The sequence below is a fragment of the Capricornis sumatraensis genome, chromosome 8 (genome assembly GCF_032405125.1).
Source record: "Capricornis sumatraensis isolate serow.1 chromosome 8, serow.2, whole genome shotgun sequence".
Classification (NCBI taxonomy): Eukaryota; Metazoa; Chordata; class Mammalia; order Artiodactyla; family Bovidae; genus Capricornis; species Capricornis sumatraensis.
In genome coordinates, this window is record NC_091076.1 from 102,994,776 (window position 1) to 103,008,941 (window position 14,166).

Genomic DNA, 14,166 nt, shown 5'->3' on the forward strand with positions numbered 1-14,166 from the left:
CATCCCCCTTTGGGGGAGCAGGAGCAGAAGACCCCAGGGAGAACTGGATGCCCAGAGCATTCTGGTCTGGTCAGTGAGCAGGGCAGGGCTTGGAGGTGAGGGCCCTGGGAAGCTGGGGACGTGGGCAGAGGGCCCAGGTGCATCTGCCAGTTGCTCCAGGGTTTTCAGTTCCTCAGCGAGGGAGCTGACTAATTTCTGGACTTTTTCCCCAAGGTCACCATCCAAATGTTATAGGTTTTCATCCATTTGCATGTCTCTAGGAAAACCAACTGGACTGCACTGGGGTACCTGCCCCAGCCGACCTGGCTTGGGCTGTAATGGTGATTGAGTGGGTGGGGGCCCTCCAGAGTGGGAGACGCTCGTCCAGGTTATGCTCATTGTCACCTGTTAGCAGTGCAGTTTACGCTATTCTCTCCAGCTGTATTCCAAGACAGACAAAGAGACCTTCACAGCTCTTTCTCTCTCCTCATCTGTTTGGACACCGCTGTGGGCATTCCTGTGCTGTGCTCAGTTGCTCAGTCACGTCTGACTCTTTGCAGCCCCATGGACTGTAGCCAGACAGGCTCCTCTCTCTGTCCATGGAGATTCTCCAGGCAAGAATACTGGAGTGGGTTACCATGCCCTCCTCCAGGGGATCTTCCCAACCCAGGGATCGATCCCAGGGCTCCCTCTCTGCAGGCGGATTCTTTGCCCTCTGAGCCACCAGGGAAGCCTGTGGCCATTCCTAGGGGCAGGAAAAGCTCAGTCTCTGATGTTTGGGACCCAGATTCAAACCCGGCTCGTCCCTGTGAGCTGGGGCAGTTACTTGGTTTCTGCGCTTCCCTTTCTTGGTGTAGGGACATGACTTCCTTTTCCCTGGGCGTGTGCTTAGGTGGATCTACTTTCACGTTTTATGGCCGCACTGGGTCTTCGTTGCTTGGCACGGGCTTTCTCTGGTTGCAGCGAGCAGGGGCTACCCTCCAGTTGCGGTGCTTGGACTTCTGACGGCAGTGGCTTCTCAGCTGTGGCACACGGGTTTAGTTACCCCGAGGCATGTGGGATCTTCCTGGACCAGGGATCAAACCAGTGTTGCCTGCATTGGCAGGCAGATTCTTAACCACTGGACCACCAGGGAAGTCCCATACCTACACCTTCGTATAAAACTGCCAAACTGTTTTTCAGAACAGCTGCATTATTTTGCATCCCCACCAGGAACCAGAAGCTTGTGAGGGTTCTGATGTCCCCATGCCCTCACCAGCATTTGTCATTGCCTATCTTTTTCATTGTAGCCATCCTAGTGGGTGTGAAGTGGTGTCTTCATTTTGCATTTCCCTGATGAGGGTTGATGTTGAACATCTTGTTATGGGCTTTATCAGCCATGCATAAATCTTCTTCGATGATGTGTATATTTCAGCCTTTTGCCCATTTTTAAATGGATTGTTTGTTGTCTTCTTACTGGGTTGTACGAGTAGTTTATACCAACTGCTTCAGGTCTTCTGTTGGGTGTGTGATTTGCAGGTATTTCCTTCCAGTCCGTGTCTTGTGTTTATACCTATTAACAATGTCTTTTGAAGTGCAGAGGTTTTTAATACTGATGTTGCCAAACTTATCAATTTCTTGTGCTGTTTGTGCTCTTGGAGTTGTATCTAAGAATGTGTGCCCAATCTGAGGTCATGAAATTGCACTTCTGCTTTCTTCTAAGTGTAGCTTTAGACTTTACGTTAAGCTCTATGATCCATTTGCATTAATTTTTGTATATGATATACAGTTTTGTATATGGTAAGATAGGGTCTAAATTAATCTTCTTTGTATGTGGATACCCGTGTCACTTTGGGTGAAAATCTCAACCATTGTGTTTAACGCCCTCGCTTTCTCTTTCTCTCTCCTCTTGCTCATCATGGGGGTTGGCAGACTGGTAGAATATGGTATTAACCAGGTTTCCACATGTCTAACTGCATGATCACAGTTACCAAAAGCTGGTGGCTATGTGACATTGGTCAAAGACGAGATGTCTACCTGAGCGGCAGCTGCTACTTCCCAGCTGTGTGATCTGGGTCAAGTGTCTTAGTTGCCCTGCCTCACTTTCCCCACCTGTGAACCAGGGGTGCACAGGTTCACCCTTGGACCCTTGATACCTCCTTACCTCCAGGGTTACTGGAAAAAAGATGAGTGGAGGGCAGCCCGCACAATTCACATTAGTTGTTCCAATTGATGCAGTGGGATTTCTGGGGACCACCATTACTTTGAGCTAAAATTTGCTCAGCCTGACTCCACCCCTCACACCCCAAGATGAAAGAAGGGAAGGGAATCCCACACAGGTGAAGTGGGCTCCGTTCAAATTGCAGTGTCCAGGAGGCGGCTCATGTAGCCCACAAATAATGGCAGTTTTGGACACCAGCTGTGAGTAGCTATAGTTCCATACTCTTTTTTTCTGGTATAAATGCAGGTCCTTCTTTAGGAAGGTCTGGTGGAGCACATGTCCCTGCCTGATGCCAGAGAGATGTGAGAAAAGAGATAGCGCCAGCTTAACCTCTGTTTGCACTGAATTTTAGTACAAACATTCGATCCGCAGTCACCTGCCTACCTCCCCCTATCCACGTGCACACACGCACACACCTTTCTCGCCAGATTCTTCCTCTACACTCCTTCCTCCTTTCATTTATAAGTAGCTCCCTCCAGAGGGCCAGGCATTTGCACACCTCCCCCCTACCTGAGCCCTAACTCATCTCCTAAGGTGGGGTCTTAACCTCAGCACTGTGGACGTTGGGGGCCAGGGGTCTGCTAGTCGCAGGGCCGTCCATCCTCTGCATCCCGGGCTGTTTCATAGCAGCCCTGTGTCCACCCACTAGATGCCTGTAGCACTGCCCCCCTCCTCCAGTTGTGACAACCAAAACTGTCTCCAGAAATGGCCACACGTGCCCCTCTGAAGCAAAACAGCTGCCCTGCAGGTCTTGTGTGGAGGCATGTGAGGCAGAAATCGGGAGCTGAGAACGGGCCCTTGCAGGTGGGGGCCAGGAGGGCAGTCTGAAGGGACGGGTCACCTCCCCTGGCCCCCCTGAGCCCGCCACACTCAGAGTCCTCCCCTGTGCCTTGTCTCCAGGGCCTCGCTTTCCTTGGAACGCTCGGGGTAGCGCTGTGCATCTTCCTGCTGGGTGGGCTTGACCCAGAACAGCCGTGGCACCTGTGGCCTCTCGGCCCCCAGTGCCCTTGAACCTCCGCTCTCTCGGTTCCTACCACCTTCTCTCCAAAGCTGTGTCTGTAGAGGTCCCTGACATGCGAAGAAGCTCGGAGAGAGCTGTTCGACGGAGCCCCAGTCCCGACAAGGAATCCTTGCTCTCGAGGCAGAACCTTTTGGACAGATTGCTCCAGGTCTGAGAGAAGGGAGCCCTGGCCCCGCAGAGAAGACAGAAGGACCCCCAGCAGCAGAAGACCCAGCTGCTCCAGCGCTTGGTTGAGGAGCTGAAGGCAGAGTGGCCGGAGGCCCTGGACCAGCAAATTCGAGGCCTGGGGCGGCTGTACTTAGCGCATCTGTTGGGCTCGGGGGGCGAACGGGCTGAGGACCATGAACCTGACTCAGAGGGCTCAGCCCAGCGAGGAGCAGCCAGGTTGCCCAGGGCCAGGGGGAAGCACAGAGTGGCCGTGCAGGAAGAGAAGGGACGCACGGAGGAGCTGGCCCCACGACAACCCTGGTGCGCCACGTCCCGGAGGAGAGCAGTGAACCGAGAGAGGCAGGGGGCCTCCAGAGCCACGGGCCCGTGTCCCCCTTCCCTGAGCCCCCTGGAGAGGAGTAAAGGAAAACGAGCGCCTTCCATGAAGACGGGCGGGGGCTGCCGTCACGGGACAGACGTGGAGAAGCTCTTGGCTGCCACAGAGGGGATCAAGTGCCTGGAGGGACAGGAGAGTGACGCAGCCCAGGAGGGCAGGAGGCAGCTGGGGAAGCGGCCAGCTCGTCGTCAAGGCCCGAAAAACAACTGTCTGGATCAGAGCCCCGAAGGCAAAGCCGACCACCTGGAACAGCTGTGTCCAGTCGGCCCAACCCACAGAAGGGGGGCCTCGCCACCCGCGAAGCTCGGGAACAAGAGCAAGTGGCAGAGAGAGCTGGAATTTGCCTTCGAAGAGTTGTTTGATACCAACAGGAAGCTGAAAAAACACCTGAACTTGCAGCTGAATCTCAAGCCCGCGGTGGATCAGAGCCCTGGTGCAGGTCAGGACTCCAAGGAGGAGACGCAAGCATGGAGAAGGGAGAGCCAGAGAGAGAAGGCGGAAGGAGATGCAGAGATTCCTGTGGTGCCCGCCGGGGAGCCCATGAATCCAGTGGGGATGGAAGCCCACCTGACGCCGTCCAGAACCAGCTTGCAAAAGTTTCTAAGCAAGCTCGAGAGCCAGAAATACCAGAGGATGGCCAAGGGCGTGGTTAAGAGCGACAGTACACTTTGGTTTCCCAAGGCAGGAACCTCTCTGAATGAAAAGGACCGGCTCTCATGCAGCCCCGGATCCAGATGGGAGCAGCCCCAACTGGATGCGCTGGTGCAGGGCTCCCATCAGCTTCACCCACAAGAACAGGTAGACAGGGTTGGCTTGATGGCATCAGTGCAGAAGCAGAAAATGCAGGTGGAGCAAAGAAGACTGAAGCCGCTGGACTTGCTTGAGCCAATCGAACACCACAAGGTAAGCCTGGAGGCTGACCTCCAGAGGAGCTGAAAGACGGGAGGAGGGGACACAGCCAAGCTCGTCTGGTTCATCCGAAGCCTGACTCCCCTCCAGACCCGGAGAAGGAAGGCGGGTATGACCGCAGCCCCACTTCCCCCTCGGCTGCCGTCGTCGATGATGACAGGCACAGTCAGATGATCCGTGACATTCAACAGCAGATTCTAGAGCAGAACCTGTTGCACAAGCAGTTTCTCAAAGAAGCCAGGAAACGCTTGCTGGAGTTTCAGAAAACATGTTAGAAGTGAGAGTCCCACCCATGGTAAATACATCGCCGATAACTGGGCCTTCTGCCGGAACTGGTACCCAAGTCTGTGCGATTGTATTTGCGTCATCTGCTCAGAAACCCGTAGCCTCTTTGAAATGGGCCATCAGTCATCCTCCTGTGCTTTTGGCGCGAGTTCCTCTGCAGAAATCCTATTTACTCCCAATCTTGCCTTTAAAAACTAAGTCCTATTCGGAAAGAATCCTTAGCATGAAAATAAGAACCCGTGTAGGGCGCGGTATGTGGGTCTGGCCAGCGTTAGCCCAGGGGTGTGTCCTGGAGCTGAGGCTGTTTTCATGTACCGCAAGCGCAGATGGAAGCGCCAGGTACATTTAAGTGCTTCAGATGTTTTAGTCAAATAAACACTGGACTTTGAGGGGGCATCCAAGGTCAGACGGGCGCAGTTTCAAAAGATACATCATTGGTTGCTTAGCCAGTGGCTGAGACGTTCACGGAGAGGTTTAACGAAAATCTTTCAGTCTTTTCAAAGCAACATCATTTCATAGGACATCACTTGGTAACATTGTTGTAAATTTAATATTAGAAAGTGGGAGGGAGGGAGAGAAGGGGGTGGGAGCAAGAGGAAGAAAGAGGAAAGAGAAGAAAAGGAAGGGGAAATGCTTCTCAGTGACACAGCCCTACAGACTCCTTTGAGGCTGGTGGGGGCGGGGAATAGGGTGTCTCATCACTTGCCTTTTTCCCAGCTTTACCCCTGACCCAGAAGCCTCAGCAGCCGCGGAGACCCTCCGCTGGATGGGGTTTTATCTACCAGTTGCATTCTTAGGGATTGGAATGGAGTGGACAGACCTTTTCTGCAAGGAGCTGAGAGTAAACATTCTAAGCTTCACTGGCCATATGGTCTCTGGGCAACTACTCAGTGCCTGGAAGGCAGCCGTAGACTAAATGAATGGGTGTGACCGAGTTCCCATAAGACTTGATTTGCAAAAATAACGGGTAGGCAGGCTTTGGCCCTCAAGCCAGTGTTAGCTGACCCCTGGGCCTAGCATATCAAGAAGATGGGCCTCCCTCCCTCCCTTCCAGGAACCTCAGCTGTCCTGAGTAGGAGCCCCTCTTTAGTCATGGTGTGTGGGCATCAGTGGGCCATCAATGGCCTTTTTAATCTTACGTATGTTTGGCACCATAGCCCAGCTGTAGTGACCAACAGGAAGTAAAGGCAGGGTCTGTTGGGATCCCAGCCTGCCCATATGTAGACGGTGTAATCATCACCTGTGAGCCCACCATTCAAATCTGAGATCTGAAATATTTGCCGAAAACCAGCTATATCTGTGTGCCTCTTCCCTCTTCTGTGCACTGTTGCTGCTTAGCTGTATTGTGTATCTGCAGAACTTGGGAGCTGTCCCCACTTCACCCACCAGAACACACCCTGTGTTGTCCAGCTTATGCTCGACCCCTATAAAAAAGGATGTCATAGCACATGTGGTCTTTTGGAAGCTTTTGTGGACCCAGCGTAGTGAGTTCGTCCATCTCACAGGCAGGTGTCAATTTTGCTGCTGCGTCACGTTATCATGGGACCCTCTGAGCCTTCTTCCCATCGCTGCTTGTTTTGGGCCAGTTCCCGAAATGAGAGTAACATCCCTAATGCACTGGGGTCAAAAGGCCTGTCATCAGAAAGTGCTTTGGGAATGTGTGGCCACCCCAGCTGGGACGGAGGTGTGGGAAAGGTCTCCTTCCTCTTTTTCTTCCCATTTTCACCTCTTTTTTGCCTCTGGAAAATGTTGGCCTGACCTTGCACCCTTTTTCCTGTGCAAATATTGACTGGCAGACACTGCCTCACAAACCTGGAGGTGAACAGTGAACAGCAGGCGCATGGAAATCTTGCATTCTAGTGGAGGATACAGGTGACAGGTGAGCACAACGACTCAGCTGGCAATGGAAGGGTACTCAGAGAGGCAGGGTGAGTGACCCGATGCACGTCTCTGAGCATCCAGCCCCCAACCCCTGGACGTGCCCATCTGTATGGAGCAGTAATGGCATCCTACAAGGTGTTTGGTGTTTTGTGGGTTTTTTATGGTTTTGTTTTAAAATCAATAGTTTTGAGTGAGGATCCTTCCACCATCTCACGTCTCCATCATGTGGGTCTCTGCTGTCTGTGGCTTTTCCATTTGAGGTAGAGAAAGTGTTGGATTCCAGCCCCATTTCTCTCATCTGCTTCTGGAAAGTCATGGGTCAGGGCTGCAGAGCAGCTCAGTGTGGTCTGAGTCCAATGTGAATAAAAACAAAAGTCCTGGGGCTGGGAGAGCTTTGTCACTCCCGGGCCAAATGAGGATTCCCCGCGGGGAGGGATACAGGCCTTCAGCAGGTGCTCAGCCAGAACTCCGTCTGTCGCCATGGGATTGCCTCGGTCTGAGGGTGGAGGGGGCGCCCTGGGGTCACCAGGTTTAAAGCCGTGGCCACGATGGGACCCAAATACTGAGTAATGATGTTCTCCTGACTCGGCCTGGAAGCCACAGTCTAATGAAGGGGCAAGCCTGCCTTTGAGTGCGTTATTTTTGTTTCCACTTTCAAAGGTCGTGTTTGCGCCCCGTGTGTTCTAGGTGAGGAATTGTCCCCTCTTGGCCACACGAGCTAAAAGTAGGTGTCGGGGAAGGGCAGCGAGACATGGTGGAGGGTGACTCATCTCTGCCTGGACGGTCCCTCCCACATCGTCCCCCGGCAGCTGTATGAGACACCTTGCCCTTCTCCACCTGACCTGCCGAAGACCGAAGCAGGGTGGTCTGCAGCACCCTCTCGCCTGGACCGGCAATGCGAGCAATGGAACAGCCCTCCAGGACCACCTCCCCCCAAACAGGTGACCCTCCAGTGGTTCCCAACAGAGGCGTCACCGGGCACTTTGATCTCGATGGTATCCCAGGGGCCCCCTGTGGCGTCTGCGAATACACCGCCTTCTCTCCTTGTTGGTCACTTTGATGCGAGTGGATGCAGGTGCCAAGGACCCTGGGGCAACGCCCCCAGGAAGGTTTCCACCCAGTCCTGCCAGAGGGAAGTGAGGACCCCGACTCGGTGGCTCCTCCCGGGGGGCCCTCCCTCCTTCCCCATGGGCTCTTCCTCTCTGGAACTGCATCTTCTAGGACGCTCCTCTGGTTGTGTGCTTCCCCCACACACACTTGGGGCAGCTTCCCTGTTCCTGTTTCACTCTGGGTCATCAGGTCACGTGCTTGCAGCCAGACGGTGGCCCCTGGGGAAGGCCTCCGTGCCCCCATTTGCCCAAGCGATCCGCACGGGGCAGGCAGTGCCAGTGGTACCTGTCACAAGGTCCACTGTCCACGGGCACGTGTGGGCCGGCAGTGACGGACAGGAAGCGGGACAAGGGACAGCAGTTCAGCCGAGATGACGGGACAGGTCCTGCCCTGGTGGGGCCAGGGGGGCACCCTTGGTTTTGGGTGTGTCCCCGCATTCCGTGGGTGCTGCCCTGGGGGTCCTCGTGCCTGTCCCCTCTCCCATCCAGCCAGGTGCCGGGTCGCAGCGTGCACAAGAACATCCAGAAGCTCAGAAATGTAAAATGATGGGAAAATAGGTTTTTAAAGTTGGGGCATGGGGCAGGGGGCGCCTCTTCCAGTGAGCAGAAGGCGGCCATAAGGTGCGGCCACTTCTTGCCTCCACCCTATTTGCTCTGTTAACAGGATGGAGAGTCGATGGCAGAGTGTAGCCCACCCTCATCCCCGCCTGGAGATGAGGTTTGGGGGGTGGATTGCACCCCACACACCACCCACTCCGAGGGACAAGTGAGCTAAGCTCACAAGGACTAGCTGAGGAGTGGGCGCATGACCTCCCAGCCCGCTCGCCCAGGATCCCTGCACACTGACAGCTGGGGGTGTGGTCCTGGGATTCCCGCCTTCCCATCCCTGCCCCTGGCTCCTGAGCAGTGCCGTGCGTCGGGGTCAGCCCACAGACCACGTGCTTCAGCATCCCAGGCCAGGGCTGCCGCTGCAGCACTGTCCACGCGGATGGGGCCTGAGCCACCGGCCCGGCACTCTTTGTGTACACACCCTGAAATGAGGCCTGCCCAAGGGCCCAGCCCACCAGTGAGGATGGGACCTTTGTCTGCTGCCCCTCGCTTCTCTGCTGTCCATCCCACCCCTTCCTCAGCCTGTGGGCAGGGAGGGATGAAGGCAAGGCGGGGTGGCCGGGTGTCCTCCCAGAGTCTCTCCCAGCCTCCTGCTGCCCCCTGCCCCGCCCAGTCCTGCTCCTGCCCCCGCTGCAGGCTCCAGGCTTGGGTTTGCAGGGCTGAGCTTGGCTCCTCCTCAGGGTCTTGGCGGAGAAAGTGCAGAGCAGCAGTTCCCTCCACAAAGCCGCACTGTTCTCAGCAAATCCTCCCAGGAGCGGGATGCATTTTTTTCAAGTGATTCAGCAGCACGTGAATGGGAAGGGCCCCGAGCCCAAGGCTTTGGAGACCGTGATCAAGGCCTCTGGCGTGAGATCCTGCTGGGCCGACAGGGAGAAGGGAGGAAGGGTGGTGGGGCTTGAGTCGCAGTCCTATCCGGGTCCTGGGCGGGGCGGGTGGGGGTGGTCGGGAGGGCAGCTTGAAGTGGGGCGGTGAGGCCTGCAGCGTGTGTCTGCACGGCAAGGCTCTCCTAGAGTTGCTTCTCTCCCGCTCCCCAGGGGAGCCGAAGCAACGGACAGAAAATGGAGATAGGCGAGCTGGTCTCCATGGAGACGGGGCATCCAGTGGACAGCCGCTCACGTGTGTGTGCTAGAATCTTGAGCAACAAGGGCGGGCCTGGCAGATCCTCAGGTAGCAGGCTCTCGAGCAGCAGACCCGGGCTGGGGCCGAGCTATTTCCTGTGTCTGCACCCTCCCTGCCCCACCCTTGATTCCCGAATAAACACATCTGCGCTGAGCAGTTATCATTCCAGGCGTTTTTGACCTTGGCCTGAGTTGTGCTGGCCAAGTCTTGACCTCACCCTGGAGAGCCCAGCCCTGCTCCGCCCTGGACATCTGTTGGCTCCTGGGGTTGGGGAGGTCTAGGAAGCTTTGGGGGACCTGGTGGGGGCGGGGGGAGGGTCCGGTCTCTCACAGCTGCTGTGGGGACAGACGAAACCCTCAGTTGCCTGCAGCATCTCAGGGCTGTTTCTGATTACTTCATTTCCCTGAAAGCAGCACACTTGGAGGTCTCCTCCAGCCCGACTGAAAGGGGCCTGGCCTTGAGGCCAGGGAAGGCAGAGCTGAGTGCCCAGGGAGAGCTCCCAGGGCTGGGTCCACCGAGGGACAGCTGGGAAGGTGAGGGCTGGGTGCACAGTGAGGCTGGAGGGGAGGTGGGGCTGGATGCTCCCAGGGCCTTCCAGGCACCAGGCCAGCGCTGACGTCATGCATTCCTGTGACATCTCCCAGGACCTGAAGCCACACCCCATTTCCACGTACTGTTTTGTAGAGAGGGGTGGGGTCCCGAAACATGGGGCGTCGGGGTGGTCTGCATCCATGTGAGCACGACCCTGTCTCTTAAGTCACCATCTACCCCCCCCACCACTCCAGCCAGTGAAGTTTGTCTCCCCCGCCCCCACCAAACAAGCACATGCAGCCCCATTGCCAAGGCTCACAGTGTCTTTACCACACACCCCATGGCCCCCTGAGATGATTTAGTTACATGCAAGCAGTTAGAACTCCTTCAGTAATACCAGACCATGGCTCTGAAAAAATATAATCATTCCATTACAGCTTTCAGAGGGCAGAGCAGCCGACTGTGTGTCTGAGGTGGTAGATGGAGGAAGAGGGTGCCCCTCGCTCTCCTGACTCTAGCCTCAAAGGTTAGTGGCAGCTGGGATGGAGGTGCCCCCGTTCACATCCCCCTGAGACTTGGAACACGTTCATCAATCAAAGGTTAAGGGGCCTCAGCCAGGTCGACCAGCCTACAGTGTCACTGTGTTCACCCAAAAGGGACAGGAGACCCTCAGCCCAAGTGGCAGCCCCGGGATATCGCTGCAGGGATTAAGCAAAGACTTTGGTAGCTCTGTGATTTGAGGGTGTAGATGTCTATACTCGAGGTGCCCATTCTCCAGTGAGTGTAGACAAAAGTGTGGAATCCTCCAGGCCCCTCCAAAGTACCCCAGCGGAGCAGAGCACAGCTGGAGAGCGGGGGGCTGGAGCCCAGCCTGAAATAACTGGGGGCTAGGAAGGACTGATGCTGAAGCTGAAGCTCCAGTACCTTGACCACCTGATGCTAAGAGCTGACTCATTGGAAAAGACCCTGATGCTGGGAAGGATTGAGGGCAGAAGGAAGAGGGGGCAACAGAGGATGAGATGGTTGAATGGCATCGCGACTCAATGGACATGAGTCTGAGCAAACTCAGGGAGGTCGTGAAGGACAGGGAAGCCTGGCGTGCTGCAGTTCACGGGGTTGCAAAGAGTCAGACGTGACTTAGCAACTGAACAAGGTCCTGTCTGGAACAAAATTGTTTCTATCTGTACTGTTCTGAAACGGTTGGTGTGTAATTCTTCCCAGAACAAGCAGATGGACCAGGCGACCCTCCTGCTCGCAAACCAGGGCTCCCATTCCAGGCATGGCAGCAGAGCGACCCCCCACCCACTCTTGACTGGGGCCAGTAGGGTCTTTGGCTGATGTGCTGGCCAAAGTCCCCCAACTCCTCCCCTGCAGTAGGTGACTCTCAGGCCATGTGTGCCTCACCAGGGGGACCACTGGGCATTTTCCATGCGACTGTCAGCAAGATTGAAGAGCAGGGCAGTGGGGTCCTGGTTAATGCCATCTCCCTGGGCACCCCTCCCAGGTCCAAGCAGAGGCTGCAGTAGGTGCGCTGGCCTGGGAGAGGACCGGTGGCTTCTGTGGATGCTGAGCCACCCTTTCCAGCTTGAGTCAGTACACACGTAAGGTTCAGATGGTTCGGGCCGGATTTTGACCTTGTGTTTAGACGGATGTTTTTCCGAATCCTGGAGATGCCCACACCTCTTCCAGGCAGACCCATGATTATTTTTTTATTAAGCTGGAAGCTGTGCTGGGGCTGGCACTGGGCTCTTGGGATTCAAGGATGTTGAGTGTGTTGGGGCAAGGACCTGAACAAGTCAGAGTCCTAACATCCAGGGGTTTACCATGCTCTGGGGTCAGGAGCCCATGTTGGCAAAGTGGCCCCGTTGGGAAAGGTCCTATAGGATATATAGGTAACATATGGGGTGCCTCCAGAGAGCATTTGGGACCATGGCAAGACAATCAAGATAATTCAGTTTATTTCAGTGTGAAATAAATGAACTTCAGAAAGGCAATTCTCCTTGGTTGGGGGGAGGGGGGTGCGGTCTGGCTTCCCCACAGACTATGTCCTTGGCTTGTTCTTAGCCTCCATCACTTCCCCCATAAGGTCCGCAGACATGGGAGGACTCACATGTCAGTGGGGTATGGGAGAGACTTGAATCAACACGGGCCGGTCGAGTGTGCTGTTCTTCCGGGCCACACCATGTGCTGGGGACACCCAAGATTTCCTGCCCGCCCTCTCCCTGTCCCCTCCCCGGCTCCCCACCCGGAGCAGTGGCACAGCCTGGCCTCCGCTGGTTTTGTCTGGGCTGTCGTCATCTCTCAAAGTCTGACCGTCGCCTGTGTTCCTTGGATCGTCGTCCGCAACCTTGACTTTCCATCCACTCCGTTCTTTTCCATCCCAAATCTGGCTGGGCGGACTAAGGATTGTTTTTGCAGGCTCCTAGTGGGGGAAGTGACGTCGTGTGGTGTCCACAGCCCAGGGGTGGGGGCGGGGGCTCTGCGGTCGCGTGTGCTTTGAATTAAGTCCACGGTTGTGCATTCCAGTAGCCAACATCTGGCGGTGAATTCATCAGCCAGCGAATCACCCTTGATCTCAAACCCAGATGTTGTGTTCACAGCCGAAGGGAAAGAAACAGAAATCTGAGCAGCCCGGGGAGAGGCCATCATTTTGGGGTGCAGAGCAGTTAGAACAGGGATCTTTGTCAAGACCCTCCCTCCTGCTGCTGCCTTTGGTTCTTGAGGGGCGGGGCGGTGGAGCAGAGCTGTCTGCTCGTGGGGGTGGACAGGACATAACCTGATCCCCTGCCCCAGGGCCAGACACTGGGCTCAGCACGCAGCAGGTGTTTGGTAAACAGGAGTCCATGCCTCGATTTTCATTTCTTCCCAGATTCTTCGGGTCTCTTCGCTACTCCCCAGCCCTGTCCTTTGGGCCTGGGTGTCAGAGAGCCCCGTCCCTCACTTGGAGTGGCTCCAGAGCTCAGGGTGATGCCATCGTGCTGGGTGCAGGAAACGTGTTTCTGGAACGTTCTTGCGTCTTCCTCTGTCAGCCACTGGCAGGTGGAAACTGTACTCCTTTGTTTTCCAGTCCATCATCCGTCTGTCTTGCCTGGGTTGGATCTTCTTGAAGGCAGGCTCTATTACTGAAGACTTTCCCATACCTTGCACCTTTTTTCCTTTGGACAACAGAATGGGGCCCCTGCTCTCCGGGTTTGTACTTAAAAGGTCGCCCAACTCTGAGCTTGGCAGGGAAGACAGTCCCCACTCTGGCTCGTGTCGGGGGCAGAAAGCTGAAGGTCAGGATGTCTGCGGCTGAGCTGGCTGGGGTCCACGGAGATGCCATCTCGCCCTCCCTCTCATGTGGGGCCTAGACATCTGTTTCCCTTTGGGTCTGCTATCCGTAGCTTGCCCTTGGGATCCTCTGGTTGTAAGCCGTTCCTTTGCCAATACTTATATGTGTCTCCCCACCCCCACCCTGTGCAGAGGGTGCTGAGCCCAGATGGCACCTCGCACCCAGGTGGACAGGAGTGTGCCCAGCCTCTCTCCTTCATGGTTGGAGGGTGTTGATGCTTTGGGGAAGGTTTTCCATAGAACTGAGCTCTCTCTTCTCTCTTCCTTCTCTCTTTTCCTTCTCTTTCTCTTTCATTCTATAAAACACTGAGACTCAGTTCACAGGCCCTGAGGAATCTGAACTCCTGTTCCGTGGTGACAGGCCCAATCAGAGAGCCTCCCCACCCCACCCCCGACCTCCCTGCCGGCATCTCAGGGGCCAGTGAATGTTCTAGGCTTAACTCTTCTTTTACGACAATTTTTGAAGACGAGTGTGTGCTCTGTAGCCCCAAAGCAGGTCCTCCAGGAAGCTGTTACCAGACCCAGATCTGGCGTCCACGATGCCCAGGGTGGGTTCCCTAAGCCTGAGCCGTGAGCGTGGTGCGATTCTCCTAACTCCTCGTCCCCCTGGCGAGTGAGAGAGTCGGTGCCATTCTTCCCGGTGGGGCTG

General features: G+C 55.6%; 2 protein-coding genes across 2 annotated transcripts in view; both read left to right on the plus strand.

The window, feature by feature from the left end:
- TIMP2 (TIMP metallopeptidase inhibitor 2) overlaps positions 1-14,166 on the plus strand; it is a 54,063-nt gene that overhangs the window by 20,253 nt on the left and 19,644 nt on the right. The window lies entirely within an intron of this gene.
- On the plus strand, positions 3,253-4,928 carry CEP295NL (CEP295 N-terminal like). The gene is given in 2 exon segments (XM_068975819.1): positions 3,253-4,669; positions 4,672-4,928. Coding segments are annotated over 2 exon segments (1,674 nt in total).